Source organism: Ornithodoros turicata, chromosome 6 (genome assembly GCF_037126465.1).
Source record: "Ornithodoros turicata isolate Travis chromosome 6, ASM3712646v1, whole genome shotgun sequence".
NCBI lineage: Eukaryota > Metazoa > Arthropoda > Arachnida > Ixodida > Argasidae > Ornithodoros > Ornithodoros turicata.
This window is the reverse complement of record NC_088206.1, coordinates 11930346-11946305: the sequence shown is the minus strand read 5'-3', so window position 1 is coordinate 11946305 and position 15960 is coordinate 11930346. Positions and strand designations below refer to the sequence as shown.

At 46.5% G+C, this 15960-nt stretch overlaps 2 protein-coding genes across 2 annotated transcripts in view; both read right to left on the bottom strand.

Annotated features, from left to right (window-relative positions):
• The window catches only part of LOC135397497 (uncharacterized), a 151559-nt gene extending 135805 nt beyond the window's left edge, over positions 1-15754 (bottom strand). Inside the window, exons 1-2 of the mRNA XM_064629100.1 lie at positions 15603-15754; positions 11325-13240 (exon numbers count right to left, since the gene is read on the bottom strand). The gene's annotated coding sequence lies outside the window, so the exon portion shown is untranslated. The remainder of the gene's footprint in view (positions 1-11324; positions 13241-15602) is intronic.
• On the bottom strand, positions 2905-5258 carry LOC135399094 (DNA-binding protein inhibitor ID-2-like). Its single transcript, XM_064630787.1, has 2 exons — positions 4686-5258; positions 2905-3870 (listed from the first exon to the last, which is right to left on the bottom strand). The coding sequence occupies exons 1-2, from the start codon at positions 5019-5021 to the stop codon at positions 3784-3786; spliced, it is 423 nt and encodes a 140-aa protein (XP_064486857.1). The 5' UTR covers positions 5022-5258; the 3' UTR covers positions 2905-3783.
• Positions 15755-15960: the final 206 nt, after the last annotated feature.

Below are 15960 nucleotides of genomic sequence, written 5' to 3'. Positions count from 1 at the left end.
CCATCGTTATCACCTCTCATGGCAAGTCAATGAGAACTGCTGCTTCCCTTACAACCCTGTCCCCGAAGAATGCTATAAAACTCGCTTCGACAGAACTGATAAGAATTAAACGAAACGCACACTCTTGGGAATGTTGGGAATCTTGTTGAAAATAAAATAAGAAACACATAACCTCTGAACCAGATAAAGGCCATCTTTAAGATTTACACCGCCATAGCCGCGATAAACAAGCGGCCGATAAGTTCATATCCTGCAGCATAGCAGGAACTTTCGCTTTAATGAATGACACCCGTACGACATCCACTCTCAGGTTATGTGAGAGATAAACCCACAGTTTTCTTTTTTCTTCTCTTTTTTTTAAGAAAAAGAAAACACGTTCGTCAACGCGACGTGCATACCGAAACATCCAACTGGCTTTTCCGGAATCAGCTCAAAGCAACTTGACGTGTTGCAAAGAGGAGTGCACAGATGGCGCTAGTTACCGCGTAAACACGTATGGTACAAATTTCGCAATTCATTTGCACATACGTAACAAGTGTTCATTTATTTATTTCTTCTTTCCTTTGCATTTTATTTTACTTTTGTAATCACACACATTCATCATCTCAAAATAAAGTTGTTGCGCCAGATTATTCAGCACAAAAATAATTTTTCTACTTGTCGTCTTAACATCGGGTGTTTCACAAAGGTCCTCCTGCTGAACAGGTGGAGCTATTAAAGAAGTTTCTTTTTCGTAACGATCCTTTAGGCATCGAACAAGAACTGAGCAGTGCGTGACTCATTTGCATACGCTCATTAATTAAATAAAAACTCAAATTTTTAGTTTTTACTTTGGACGCCGTCGGTTCCCGGTTTCACGTATCGGGACCTTCAGCTAAAAATACTACAGGGAAAAGAAAAGAAAAAAAACGCGACGACACGGTTTCAGTTTACATATTTCTTGCGCGGAGCAGTGTACCAATGCGCTCTTTGGTTCAGCTATCCGGCTGTCAGTTCCGTGTTCATCCGCCTGGTTCACCCACCGGAGTGACGGAAGATAAGGAACAGCCGCGAGAAACGCTTTGTTTTGTTACATCGTGAGCTACCTGTAACGTTCACCGCAATGTATTCCACAGATATAACTTCAGCATGCTCGTCGATATATATATCTAATCCTGTCATATTCACAGTTCTGCACGAGCTGGCAACTTCTCATCAACTGCATGCGATGACTTTTAGTTTGCATGCATGTTTTCGCGAACAGTAATGCCCTTAGGGGTACAAGGCTACTGGCAGGTACGACCCGAGAACGGATTATGTTGGTACATGTAAAAACAGAAGAGAAAGCGCATAGGACGATGCATGCATTGCTTCACCATACTGTGGTGAGTTCACCTTCACAACCACGATAGGACATGTGACCAAACCATTCACGGACAAGCGTTTTCTCTTTCTCTCTCTCTCTCTATCTCCTCGGGCGTGGCTGCGAAAGAAAGGCTGAAGACTATATAACGCAAGAGCCATACAACTCTTCAACGACCATATCAATATGCGTATTTATCTTCCTTCTTCGAAGATAAGAATAGTGGGTTTTAGTGCAGCGTACGCTATCGCCTTTGCGTACGTAAGGGATAGCGTTGGGCGTTCTGCGCACGCGCAAAACATAAAGAGAGCTTCGCGCATTGCGCAGAACCACCACGCTATCCCTTACGTACGCAGAGGCGATAGCGTACGACGCACTAAACCTCTCTATGACACCCGTGAAATGCGTGCGCAAGCAAGCCGTCGTCGCGCTTATGCGCTTCGACTTCTGCTACTGATTCCCCGCACACCGCACGAAAAATCGTTTCTCGACCAACCATAGAGATGGCGCTACCTTCCAGGCTCCAAGGAGGAAGACCTCGAGGGAAAAAAAGAGACGGGAGTCAGCGACATAAAAAAGCGACAGGGCAAAAAGAAGATAAATAAGCTCCAGGAATAAAAAGAAGGGGGAGAGAGTTACTCAAGCCGGTCGTTACTCGTGAGCACTTTATTTACGCTAAGGAAATGTCTCCGAGGAGTCACCCATGTTTGAACAGCTGCTGGAAGGCTGACGCAACAAGCCCCAACCGTAAACACACAGAAAGAGAACCAGCAAAAGCTAATGTCGCAGCAGCTCACTCACTGCCCCAAAGGCTGGAATTTCCCCGTTTTGGAACGTCAGAAGGAAAGTAATATCTGCATGAGAGACTTCCTCGGCGACCGCTTACGTCGCCGACATGCGTCAGATTAATTCTGCAGCCTCGTGGTACGTGTTCGGCGTTTCAAGCAGACGACAAGTGACTAGCAGACGACAGAGGAAAACGCGTGCAAGATTAGCGGCCTTTTCTGATACTCAATCTTAAGTCTTTTAGAATTGGAGAAATCTTACGAAGGCATACTGTTACGGAGGCCAAGAAAATGAGCTGCTAGAACTGTATCAGGACCTCTACACATCCCCAACATTCCTTCTGGAAAACATAGTAACAGCACGCAACCTAGTTGACGTACTTATTCATATGACTGTTACCGTTCTTGCTATGAAGAGTCAGTACCACATCATATTATAAAAGGCCCCACAGATCCGCTTCTGTCCCTGGAGCATGTAAACATAAACCATTCCAGCTCCTGATACTACGCAATGGTACTGCGCGATCAGCACAGGCAAGGTGCACGACAAGTAAGGACGCATTACAGTCTGCAAGATTGCCTCGTAAGAGCATTCTCAAGCACACACACACTTATGCTGTGGGCCATTATTTAGCGTCAGGATCGGGCAGACAATGCTATCAGCTATGGCTGGACCTGTGCCATATCTGCCGCCTCGACGCTCAGAGAAGTCGTATTATCAGAGGGCACCATGCATTGAGTACTGCAGGAATGGAAGAAACTGCTGCCACACAGAAGTTTAGAAATTGAACATCAATATTTTATTTTGTGTTCTTTTTCTCTTCTCGGTTGAAAATTATATCACATAATCATAGAACTATACATTCAGCCATTAAGTATCTCTGTACAAATAATAGTTACAGGGCCCTACTGCCAGGGAGGGCATTATGCATAAAAAAGTAAGTAGTTTACCAGACATAGTATACAAAAAAGGGGGCAAGGCTCAAGTCATTTTGTGACAAAGTCATAGTTGTTTGTAATATGGATTCATTAAACATCATCACAGACGAAATCAAGTCATGGAATTTTTTCTTGGACCCACCCCACCCAAGTAATGTGACAGGAACCTGGTAAACATGAAGGTGAAGCGTGGATAAAAAAAAAAAAAAAAAAACAGAAAGACATAGAACTGCCCTGCTATTTTGCGTACAATGTATGTGATCTCATCTAGACTAGCGTTGAAATGCAGGCGTTCCGTAATGGGAGCTTGTCGCGTGATTAAAAAAAAAAGGAGTGTTTGTACTTGTACAACTTTACATAAATAAAGAGATCCCTCTATTCAAGGATCCTACACGACGTCGTCGGGGTCACTCGAACCCTCGACTCACAAGATTGCACGTAGACGTTGACCCACTATCGATGACAAAACTTGGAAGGGGGCAAGCCTTGGGATGCGGCAAGCTCGAGCACAGGGAGATGTCTTAATACTGTCCTTCGTGCTCAGCCACGATCACCCTATATACTCTGGGAGCAGAAGCAGCAGATGTTACGCAGGCTTCACTTTCGTAGGGCGAACGACTAGCCAGTTGGCAAGAGTTCGTGGCATTCTTGCGCGCACCGTACGCCACAGAGGGAGGCAAATAAACGGTGAAATGTCCCTTGTGCTTCACAAAGTCTCTAGCACGACACGGGCCGTGAGGGCTGCTGCACAACAGCGGCGATCAGGTCCGTTAAGTGGCTTGGAATCTTGTCCACGCCGTTCATCTGAGGAAGAACAAGAAGAAAGCACCGTGAGCAACCGGATCTTTCTCGCAAGGCATCAACGGAACAATCTCTGCACAGTCGTCAAGGGAACGCGCACGCACAAATACACGGCCATCTAACAGTGCTGACCCAAATAGTGTCGGCAGTACCACGAAACCTGTTTCAAGAGGAAGTCAAGTACCTTTTCCTTGGCCTGACGGCAGCAGCGATCGGCCTTCGCGGGCAACAAAGGTAGTCAACGCGAAAAGGAAGACAACGCGGGCTTTTACGCAATCATCCTACTACAAGAACGCTGGTGGCCACTTCTAAAAAAGGCCCTCGAAAACAGGTGCATCGACAATTTCGACAGCCCTCTCAAAGCACACCTTAGATGGCACCGACGTAGGTAGGGCAGCGAGCGGGGACGGAGGACATGCTACGTTTGGAAGGACGGCAACAGCTGTTTTGTTTCTGCAGCTTACGGAAAACTTTGTACTGCATTAATTTCCAAGCTGCGTGCACTGGAAGTTGCACTACTGGCAACATTGCTACTACCGCGTGGAACTGGAAGCGTTGCACGCTTACAGAATTGAAAAACAGGGGGTATGCGTCACCAGCTGCACGACTAAGCCTGCATGCCATCACGACTTCCTATCCTTATCGCTGAACATCCGAACTCAGCAAGTATGACTATGAGCAATAACCGGCGGAAACGTACAACGCGATATCTTCGGCTGATTGGGACACATGCTGGCTACAGTAGGGGCAGTCTTCACGCTCTAACGACGCAGTACGCGAAAAAAAGCAGGATGAAATGCATGTGTAAGGATACATACCTCTAAAACACCACAGGTGTTGGCGACTGTGTTGGAAGACGGGGACAGAACTCCGAGCGGCTGCCGGACTGGACTCGTACCGTTGGACGGACGAGACGCTGGGTGCGCTTCGAGGGCCAGTTGCAAGTCGAGGATGTAATCGATGACATTCTGAATAATCTCCAGCTTGGATAACCTCTTGTTGCGGGGCATGTTGGGCACAAGTTCCTTGAGCTTGGCCAGAAGCGACTGCATCTCTTCCTGGTTGAGATCGCGGTCCTTGCGGGGTCGCGACACTCGACCGTCGGAGACCTTAGCCATACACCGGCTCAGTGGCACCTGCTGATCGGCCTTCATGTTTGTAATCCGAAAGGAAGCGAGAGGAGTAATCCAAAAGCGAGGTAACAGCAGCTCACAAGTGAGTGTGTGGCAACGTTCGACCGCTCGGTTCCTTTTATACGGCGCTCGGCAGCGTTCGCCAATGAGGCTTCGGGGGGAGGACCCCGCGGGTTGGACCAGCCAATGGGGGATCGTGAGAGTGCTGCAACCAGCAGTAGGGGGCAGCAGTGGTGCCGCAGCTGTCGCAGAGAGAGGCGGCAAAAGGTTTCCCATGCAAGAGCAGCAGCTGTGGAATGGTTATTCTGTTGAGAGTGAGGCTTTTTCTCCCCCTCCACCCTGCACCTGTCTGCCTGTACGGCCGGCTGATGTGACCTCGACCGAAGGCAGTTCGCACGGCACGTTTTCTCCTTCCCCTTTAGCGTTTTCATGGCGCAACTCTTTTTGGTGGCTCCCCTCCTCGTGCTTCAGGTGTCCAGCGGCACGCTGGACGGACGGTGACGTGTTGTAGCCAGGTGTTAATCGTCTTCTGTTCCTCGATTACGGAGCCTGCTGGGAGACGTCGTGCCTCTGGCAGGAATTTGTAGTAAGAGTGCCAAATGTGGCCTTTAAATCCAAAGCGTGTTTATCGTGCTTACTTTCCTCGACGGGTGAACGGATATGAAAAAAGAAACCTGTGGAGATGACAGTTCCACTAATGTGCACACCGCGCTAATTCACAGCCTTTCAAGGTGACTGCCCAGTGCTAGGGATTGAAAGGAAGAAGGGGGGTTGAGAGGCTAACGAGTAGTAGTTGGGTAGGCGAGCGGTCTGCCTGCCTGCCTAGGCTGGCGGCATGTTGCTCGGGGGAGAGGGAAAAGTGAGGGGAAGGGGAATAAGAATTTCGAATGCATAAAAAATACGATGCCCTACGAGTGGTATCTCATTCACAGTAACCGATGGCCCCCTCACAAATCACACACAAAAAAAGAAAACAAAACGTTTCGGAAACTTTTTTTTTTTTTTTGTCACTCTGACGTTTCAAGTGACATCTCTCTCTCTCTCCTGCTTGCGTATGTACCGTATTTTCCAGTATACTGTATAACGCGTTGCAGTGCAACTCCCATCATCCACCGGTGCACGTTACACAAAAGTTTTCGTGGTAGAGCCTCTACTAGGATGCCGTGCCATCTCTAGTTTCGCTCCTTGGTCTAGACGCCTAAATTGTCCGTTGATAACTGCCATGTCCGGAAAAAATTTGGCAAAGAATAACCGACAGCACTGGCATTTTCAGTACACTGAGCCGTTCCAGACAAACACATTAAGTCCTTACAAGCACGCGTATACCGCCTATTATAACCGACACATCACGTAGGCTTTCACTTTACCTCAACTACGCAATGTCACCAATATTGCGGACTCTGCCCAAAGCTGTACTCTCGTAATATCTAGCAGCGCCTCTCGTCACGCCAGTGTCACCTCCTATATAAAAAGGGCGGCGGACCTCACACGTTCCAGGTCCCTGCAGTGGCCGGCGACACTAAATTATATACAGTTGGACCCCTTTCAGTGCACGTGCGCACACTTTAAAGTCTATTCCGGCGTCAGGCCGGTGCTGTTACCGGTTCAAAAACCCGTCGTGACGTTAATCAGGCGCCAGTTAAAAGGAGCCGAGTCACTGAACCGGAGACCCGCTTCGACATCGAAGGTCTCACGTGACCCTTTCTTTCGGCATGCCGCGCGGTGCCAAATTGATATTCAATGTAAGTTTCTCACGCGCTGCATGGGCGCCGCTGTCCAGACGTGGAGGAACCCACGTCACGTGACTTCTCACGATTCGTCCACTAACGAGCTAATATGCGGAGGGAAAAAAAAAGAGTTGACGCCGCACCGCTGATATCCGCGAGATATTGCTAATGTAATGACTTATTGCTAATGTCGAGTGCAGCACGGAAAATATGGCTCCATGACTGCAGTGTTTTTTTGCAAGGTCTTTTGATACAGTTGGAAACACATTCCACGTGGTATTTCTACTCTAAAAAAAAATAAAGGAGGAGGAGGAGGAGGAAATTGGGAGGCAACTACAGCTTCTTGTCTTCTAGATTGCAACCAGTCCCCCATTTTAGTTTTCTGACCATGAAATTTACTCCCAAGCCAGACCTAAACTTCGCATACACTTCCGTGCATTCACCCCTCCTGAGTGGATGTGACAATGCAGTTACTCCCCAAGGGAATAAGACTACTCCCTTTTCTCGGAGTGTGTGGTGGACATAGTGTGTCACGGTGGCATGAAATGCTTACCTTTTCCCTTTGCGCATTACGCTTGGTCCGTTCTGAACCCGGGCACATGAATACCTGAAGTGATGTTAGTGTGGCAGTATGTAAATGTAACACAAAAATTGTAGCGAAAACGTAGACAGGGACATAAAGCTACGCCCACCTGGAAAATGTTACATAAAACCTATATATGCATCTGCCAATCGTTGGAATATCATGTCGTTATCGGATCGTTTTTTTTTTTTTTTTGCTTTCTATCAGCTCATTGATTAGTTTCATAACTTATGGTGCCTTGGAGATGTTAGCCGAGTCCCGCTGGCTTGCCACTCCGCCTAACCTATTGCACCCAACTGAGCAATCACACTTCCGCCACTTTAACAGTGAATTTCGTCGAGGTTATCCGCACATGTCCCAACATGCTGAGAAGGAAGTATAGACCGCTTTGTCTATATTCACTACAGCTGAGGTCGAACAGGAGGAACAATACGAGGCACCATCTGGCATTCCCAGAGGTTGACTCTCTCAAACTTCTTGGAACGACTGGGTGTCTTTGTCTTGGCCCTTGGAGGGTGCAAGGGCTGCCACTCATCCGGCCATGGATCTCGCAGCTGCCGGTCACTTCGATAATCCCTTCCAGAGATGACAGACATGCCACGTGTGTGTGAACCAGCTTGCTTGTTTTGCTAACCAATCATTGCCAGCTAAACTTCCTTTCAAACAAGGAGAGTTTTCTGTTATCTTTGCGCGGTTTTCCCTCTTCTCTGCGCAGGACTGCGCTAGGATAATGCGAATTGTCATAAACGGCGTCACAAAGCGAATTCTACAGGTTTGCACATAGCCACATACAACGATATGTACACTTTTGTACGTGCTTTAGGGACTTTTCCGGGCTTTGAGCTCGGACATATTTTCACTGGACCGCATGGTTGTGCAGTTCCGTTATGCTATATATATGCTATGCTGTTGTGGTAATGTACTAATGGTACTAATTGGTAATGGTGGTAATGTAGCAAAGTAGCAGGTGTTGATTCATGCTCATACAATATTCAGCCGAAAAGAACAAGGACTGACTTTTTTATTTCGTTTTGGCGCCGCGAAGCAACTGTGGCTATGAACGGCGAACATATATGGACAGATGGGGAGAGGACAGCAGGAAGGAGGCGGGGACAGGAGGGTTAGTATACGTCCTGGGCCGGCTTCAGGGGGAACCGTGCCGACATTGGTCTGGAAAGTCTTCGGAAAACCCAGGGAAAACCTCAGAACGCACAGTCGGTGGTAGGACTCGAACCCACCACCTCTCAGTCTTCAGCACGACCTTGGCTATCACTAACGAGCGGCACGCATGAACCCGACGATGCTACACAATGCTAGCAAACGTTTCAGCTAAATACTGTTAAGGTACGTGTCAATACATTGGCAAAATGGTACGTCATCTACAGCGCTCCGTGTCGCATGTTGTGCTGTATGTATTTGTTTCTCCATTCTGTTAGACCACACAAATGATCTTGTTTAGCCCGAATTTAAGGTGACAACAAATTAGAATATAATAAGAAACTTCATAAAGGGAGGAAGCTCTGGTGGAGTGGACAATTTTTGCGACTCATTAGCGGAGTCGAGGTTCATGTCAATATTTATAGCGGAATACAGATAACGGGATACGCCTAAACACATCCCCCTTTACCGACGAGTGAATTTACATCGAAAACACGCCGGCAGTCCACTATTTTACGCCTATTATGATTCATGATTCCTGCACGCTGGCTTCTTCAGTCCCTCCTAGCCTGACTCATCCACCTGCATCACTTAGACCGCGGTTGCCACATTGACTCCCCTGGACGCAAGCAGCATTCGCCGGTGGCTTCTTCACCCTTGTGCAAGTAGCCCCTGCCCTCAGTCTCAGAAAGCGATTACATCTTGGCTATTAACATCGATAATTACCCCTGAAGCTGCCCGTCTCCCAGTAGACGGGACACGCGGTAGCAACGCGTGCAAAACGCGGATCCGACACCTGCCGCCGATGCAGGTACGACTTCGATGGGGCTAATGAGTTACATTTCCAGCCGAGTCACGGCGATTGAGCATAGGGAGCGCGCGTGACCGATGCCACCGTGAGCTTTTATGCGTGACGGCCCGACCTCAAAACAACCAAGGAGAACAAAAAGGGGTGACGTCACGCTATACAATGAACGTCAACAAGAGGAGGATCGGTGTCGTCGACCCGGGATGGGCAGCTCACTTGGCGAAAAGATAATACACGAGCAAGCTATGTTGCAAACACCGACATGCAATCGGTTCCTTACGGAAAAGCTTATGATTGTAGCAAAAGCAAATAAATGAAAATGGTATAATTTATTTTGTTTGGCTCCGACGTTATTGTGCACACATACTGACTTCACTTCACATATCTGACTTCACATCTGACTAGAAAGTACAATAAGAGAAGTACATGATATATAGAAGCATTTACCGGAGAACACCCTCTGAATCCTCGACGTATGCGTTGTATACCTGTTGCAACTTCTACGTTGCGTGTAGTTTCTTCGCGTATTTTTAATCGTCATCAGTTTTCTTATGCATGTGTCTTGGTATGCTGAAGTTCCTGCCATGCTATATGCGTCTATGCAGACGGAAACGCAAAACAAATCATTTGGACATGCGCACTGCAACTTAGTTATCAAGTACAGCTTCGTAGAAAAGCTGAATATTCCAGCGTATCCTTCAATATTAAAGAGAGGTAAAAGCGCTAAAAATACGCAGAACAAGGACACGAAGGAGCACGTTCGCACTAACCGATTCCTGTATTCGCCCCATCAATTTATGATCACCCATAATGATTGTGGAATAATTTACCAGGTGTCATTAATTAACCTGTTATCAGTATTAATGAACCAGTAACCAGAACTTATTGACCAGTGTGTATGCCTTTTCTGTTGCCACTAACCAAACTGAATAGATATTCAGACGCTTGTACTATTATTACCTTTGTAACTCCCCACCCTATGTAACGCCCCACCCAGGGCCCTTTAGGGTTACAATTCATGAAATGAAATGAAATGAAATGAAGCGACACACACACACCAACCGCGCTTGGGGTGTGTGTCGGTGTCGCTTCTTCATGTTCTTGTCGTGCGTATTTTTAGCGCTTTTGCCCATTTTTAGTATGTCTGACCAACAGGCCCAACGAGATACATTATGTATCCTTCAAGTTAGTTGCCATCCGGCTCTAAAGCAACGAATGTGAACAAAAAGAGCACACAAGAGCACACCTAACAGAATTCCTGCGTCGAACTCCGAATGCAGTTCAGAGCAAGTTGAATAAAGCAGTCTAGCAACTAGTGCGCTGCGACTAGGTATTTGTTGCTGCCTAATGCCTTCCCGTCTTTCTTTTTTGCAGGGGTGATAGCGGTCATGCACGATTCGTGAAATACCCTAGTAAAATGGACGATGGAAGTGCATGCAGTGCCGCTATGCTATGAATGACTTGCTTTGTTTCCAGAACAGGATGATGCCTGAGACGGAAGACACACGTCTTTTGTGCTCTCAGCATTGGTGTAGCACAATAATGATTAGGGAGGTCGTAGACAGATAAATCCAGCTTACACCATCCGAAAGGCACGACGTCGTGGTATACAGAAATACTATGCACAAAAGTAATTACGTACTCCGTTTGTACATTGAATTTCAAACTGCTGTAATGGTGCATAATTTTTTTATATTTTTTCATTGGCTGGTCACGATTAAAGTGGAAGCGAATTGTACCCGAAGATGGCAAGTCAGAACGAGGCAACAAAACAGTTGAGCTGCTGAAGGGGTACAGAACTGGAATTATGTTTCTATGAAGTACGATGCAGCGAACAATACCTCGTGAAAAGCAAAGAAGAGAAGAAAGTGCCTCAGTATTCAACAAAAAGATATACAATAATGACGCCATTCCATGTTGTGCATTATACCAATCTTAGTATACTCCCTTGGAAGTATAGTATAATCTTACAATCGAATCCTTTCGAAACTACCCTCAGCAAACAATCGCGGCCGCAAATTCCCGAGATAAATTCCTCCTCAACTCACCCACATCATATGCCTCGGATTGCCCACCACTGCTTTACACGCTACCAATAAACATAAACGGACAAAGTACTGAACGTTTACAAATACTGTGCACCCATACATTACTACTTTCCGTGCTCGAAGGCACGTGACCAGCATGACGCGATCCCTGATTTGTCATTTGTCGTCTACTTGTCTTTACAAGTGCAAGGAGCCGTGGGAAAGTTCAACAGAAACCGAGAAGGCAGCGATAACCGCTCCGCGTTATCATCAGCCTCCGTCTGATAAAGAACGGCCAGAAGATGATGATGAGCTTAAGTCCGCTTTCAAACCCCTTGAGGGATGAGAAGGGGGCGAGGAGCATGATTTCGAATGTTGCTAGACTGCGCACTTTGTGATAGAAACCAGGCAGCAAATCCGAAGTTAAACCGCCCAGCCAAATTTGTTTTCTCCGTCTTTCTTGACCAAAGCGGTGTCGGTTACACGTTGTCAACGCCGTGATATTCCAAGCTGCGTGAAAGTTTATGATACGATCCAGCGTTGTTTGCATCTTGCAAGTGTCAGTATGAGATTTCATCTGGCTTTCACTTCTAGTTAGAGATATACAAGAAGACCTTGGAGCTGAATACGTGCGCTGGTAATGCTGCGTTGCAGATTAGGAGAAATATGGCTCCAGAAATACACGACTTTTTGCGACATCATACTGGAGGTGATATCTTGCAGGGGAGGGGGGGGTGCAAAAAGTAGTACTGCTACGTTTGGCTTCAGCAAAGTTTCCCCGTATGTGCTCGCCACCCTCCCACAATTTAAATTTGATTCAAAGGGAGTCCCGTTCGAAAATAAGAACTGCACTGCAGCGATCTGCAAAAGCATCCAAGAAAATCCGGGGATCCGTTGAAACAAATGGTGGAATATGTCGAAGACAAATTGGATTGGATTGGATTGGAGTTAAAAATATTAGGATTTATTGCGCCACACCTGGTGGAGTTCTCTACTCATTCCGCTTGCACCATTCAAGGGCTGCCAATGGTACAGACCTTGAAAAGCTAGTGGAGGTTAATGGTGATGTGCTGACAGCATAACGGATGAACAAGTGAAAAAATGATACACTATATAAAGGCAGCATCCAGAAAGTTTCTACTGCAGCCGTGACTGATACATCAGGTGACGAAGACTGTATGATATCCGTGTCGAAGATCGTAGAAAATGAAGATAGCTACCCACATCATCCAAAGATCCAGCTACGCAGCGTGATACTTATACCCCCGGCGCCAATGATGACCTTACTCCAGTGAGAATCACTTTCGCACAACACCTTGAAAGGATCGAATACCAACTTTAAGACTAATCTTCCGCATTCACATTACACGTCCACCCCCTCTATTATCTCATTTATTCCTTCCACACAAAAAACCCCGTCACCAATGCAGCAGACTGGCGCCGAGTTTCTCGGCAACGGTAACACTACCACCCCGTAGGTTTGTCCCAAACCCAAACAAATGAGAGAACAGAGTTTTTTTTTTTCTTCTTCTTCTTCTTGCTATCATTTTTCTCGGGTCTCCACAACAAAGAAGATGCCGCACCAAATAGCTCGTACGGGCGCGAAACAGTCTTTTATTGGCAGTGGCGCCAGTCTGATTCCCCCACTTCAAAGGAAAGCAGCAACCTGTTGAGGAGGCATGCGCGGCATGCATTCCGCCATTGAACTCGTGGCGCCAGAGCGGCGGTTGTCGTGGAAACGAAGACGCCGTCCCTGTCAATCAGGTGGGGGTGGGGGTCGCGCATGTTTAGCCGTGCTTTCGGTCACGCCTTTGCCGACAAACTGTTGTGCACAGTTCCGCGCGTGCGGACAATGGGGTTTTGTGCGTCCCTCACACGCAGATGTGCGCCGAGTGATGGGAAAGGTGAGAAATTGAGTCGTCGGGTCTTATTTGTCCCTGTGGTTGGTATGATGGGAAGGGGGAGGAGGAGGAAAAAAAAAGATATCAAGCACAGAAGATAGGGGTGCAAGCAGACGCGTTTGTGGCAACCGATGGCGTTATACCCCTGTCACACGGCAAATTGAATGTCATTCCCAGCGAATGACATTCACACTGAATGACATTCGTTTCGTGTCACACGGTGAAACCAAATGGCAATTCGCCCCTTTTCCCTCTCACACCGACTGTGTATCCTCGCAGTAGAGAGGTACGCAAAAACAACAACGTAATAATAAACCGTTTGAAGAAAGACGGGTGAAAAGTTGTACTCATATATTTTATCACGAATTTGCTAACTTTTGACACGAAGGAAGGAAGGCTAAATACTGTTCTTCGGAGAACTACCCTCGTTCCAAGTCTCCACGTTGCCAAGTGTGGTGCAGACAGGCTTCTTAGTTATCTTTGCTTGTGATGCTTAGCCAATTAAGTGTCTTTGAAAAAGCAACGATTTTGTGAAATAATCTCATGTTTCGCTAGTTTCGAGCAAAAGGAATAAAAATATAACTAATCAATGTACCGGTATAATGGTTAATATGTTCGGCCGTGGTGTCTTAATTATCGACACTAACATCATTTGCGAATGACATTCTGTTTCTTCGTGTAGCTCGATGTAAGACAAACGAATGACATTCGGTGCAACTGTCATTCCCTGGGAATGCCATTCGGTTTGCCGTGTGACAGGGGTATTAGTTGACGTATATAGGTGACGATGCCGTGGTGCTTTAGGCGACACTATTCGGAACGAACAAACAAAAAGTGTGGTAGAACAAGTCGTCTGGACAACTGCAACGACTATCTGCCCAAGATTAAGTGAACAGGGGACCACATCTTGATATAAGATATATGAACAATATCGCTGATTCATACAGCCTTGCCACATAATCTGTAGCAGTTACTCCAACGACAATGCTCATGCTGATAATACTATGGCACCCCTCAAAGCATTTGCAGCAAATTCCATGAGCACTGGTTCTCTGTCTGGTTCCTTCAGTAGAAACTCAGATAGCTTTTGCACTAAAAGTACTTCTAAACTTTTTGGACGCTGTAGGACTTGGGTCCTCACTCTGAGCTGACGCATTATTCCCCTTCACCACATTACTGCCAGCACTGGGTTAGACTATCGTGGCGATGAAGCTCCCCAAGCATCATCATTAAAATAAAGTTGTACACAAGTAGGCAAACGAGCCCATACACAACACACAGATTTTTTTTTTTTCCTTTTTGCTCTAAGTAGGTGTACTGGGGTAGCCAGTCCGATTTAGTCGTGACTCACCTCCCAATTTTTATCATTTTTTTTCTATCCATCACCATCACAACACATAGAGCCCTCCTACAGAACCAAAAATCATTTTCTTTTCTCCTTCTTTTTCTTTTTTTGAATAGCATTTCGACCTCCGTCTGGCTGACCTTTACTTTCTTTTTTCTTAATAAACGTATCCCCCTCCCGTGAATTGCTCGTTGAAAATAAAGTTGTTGTTGTTGTTACGTCACGTTATCGTTTACGTGATGTGCTGTGCGGACAAGGGAATTGAAACTGAGTCATATCCTCAAAAAGGTTAACAAACACGGAAAGTTACAAAGTCCCTCCTTTAGCCCAAATGGCGTATGTAATACCAGATAAACTACAACGATAAGTCTGGAAGACGGGCAAGATAAATGGAGTTCACAGTTGAATAAAGGGAGCACACGAAAGAAAAATACCGCACGAAAATATACACCACTCACGATGTTTTCTTTTCTTCTTTCTTTGTGTGCTCTTTTTATTCCACCTTGGACTACTTACACGAGCCTCTTTAAGAAATAATTCCTCTTGTTGCAAAATTTGTAGTTTCGATTCCTAACTACATACTACAAAGCATGAAACGCTGTCAACCTCAAATATTTAAATACACACCGCTTTACGGCTTTCGCAGCTTGGGAAATTAGTGCACCCAGAACCCACAAGAGAGAGATATTTAGTGCACTATACGCTATCGCCTTTGCGTGCGTATGGGATAGCGTTGTTGGTTCTGCGCACGCGCAAAACATAAAGAGAGCTTCGCGCAGTGCGCAGAGCCACCACGCTATACCTTACGTACGCTTTCGCCTTTGCGTACGTAGGGGATAGCGTAGTTGTTCTGCGCAGTGCGCGAAGCTCTCTTTATGTTTTGCGCGTGCGTATAACCACCAACGCTATTCCTTACGTACGCAAAGGCGATAGCGTAACGATGCACGAAAGCTCGCTATTAACGCGCCGGTACGTTCAATGGTAGCGGACGTTAAAAAACCAACGAGAACGGTTACGGTGTCCAGCAAAGAAACTCTCGGCGTCAACACGTACCTTAAAAGCATGACTTGACGTTAGGCCACCTCAACACGCTCTCCGCGACCCTGTTGGTGTATAAAGAAGAAAAAAAAGCCCGGTGACCCACCGCGACGACGTCCATAAAAGTTGTCGTTTTATGAGCCAGTTAACGCCGCATGCTTTTTCTGCCCATGCTCGCATTCAGGTGTTGGGTTATCAGTACATCCTGTGTCGACATTCTCTCTGAAAAAAAAAAAAAGAGAGAGAGAGAGAGAGAGAGAGAGAAAAAAAACATAACAATTGACGGCCTCCTAGCAATTGCTGGCTTCTTTTTCTCTGTCGCGATAGGTTATCGTCGCTTTTGTCTGAAGGAATAGCCTCACAATAGGACTCG

Bases quoted from the DNA above. Each gene is read 5' to 3' on its own strand.
- LOC135399094 (XM_064630787.1), bottom strand. From the start codon at position 5,021: ATGAAGGCCGATCAGCAGGTGCCACTGAGCCGGTGTATGGCTAAGGTC. The intron at 3,871-4,685 runs GTATGTATCCTT...GTTCTTCCTCAG, and splicing joins ACACCTGTGGTGTTTTAGAG to ATGAACGGCGTGGACAAGAT.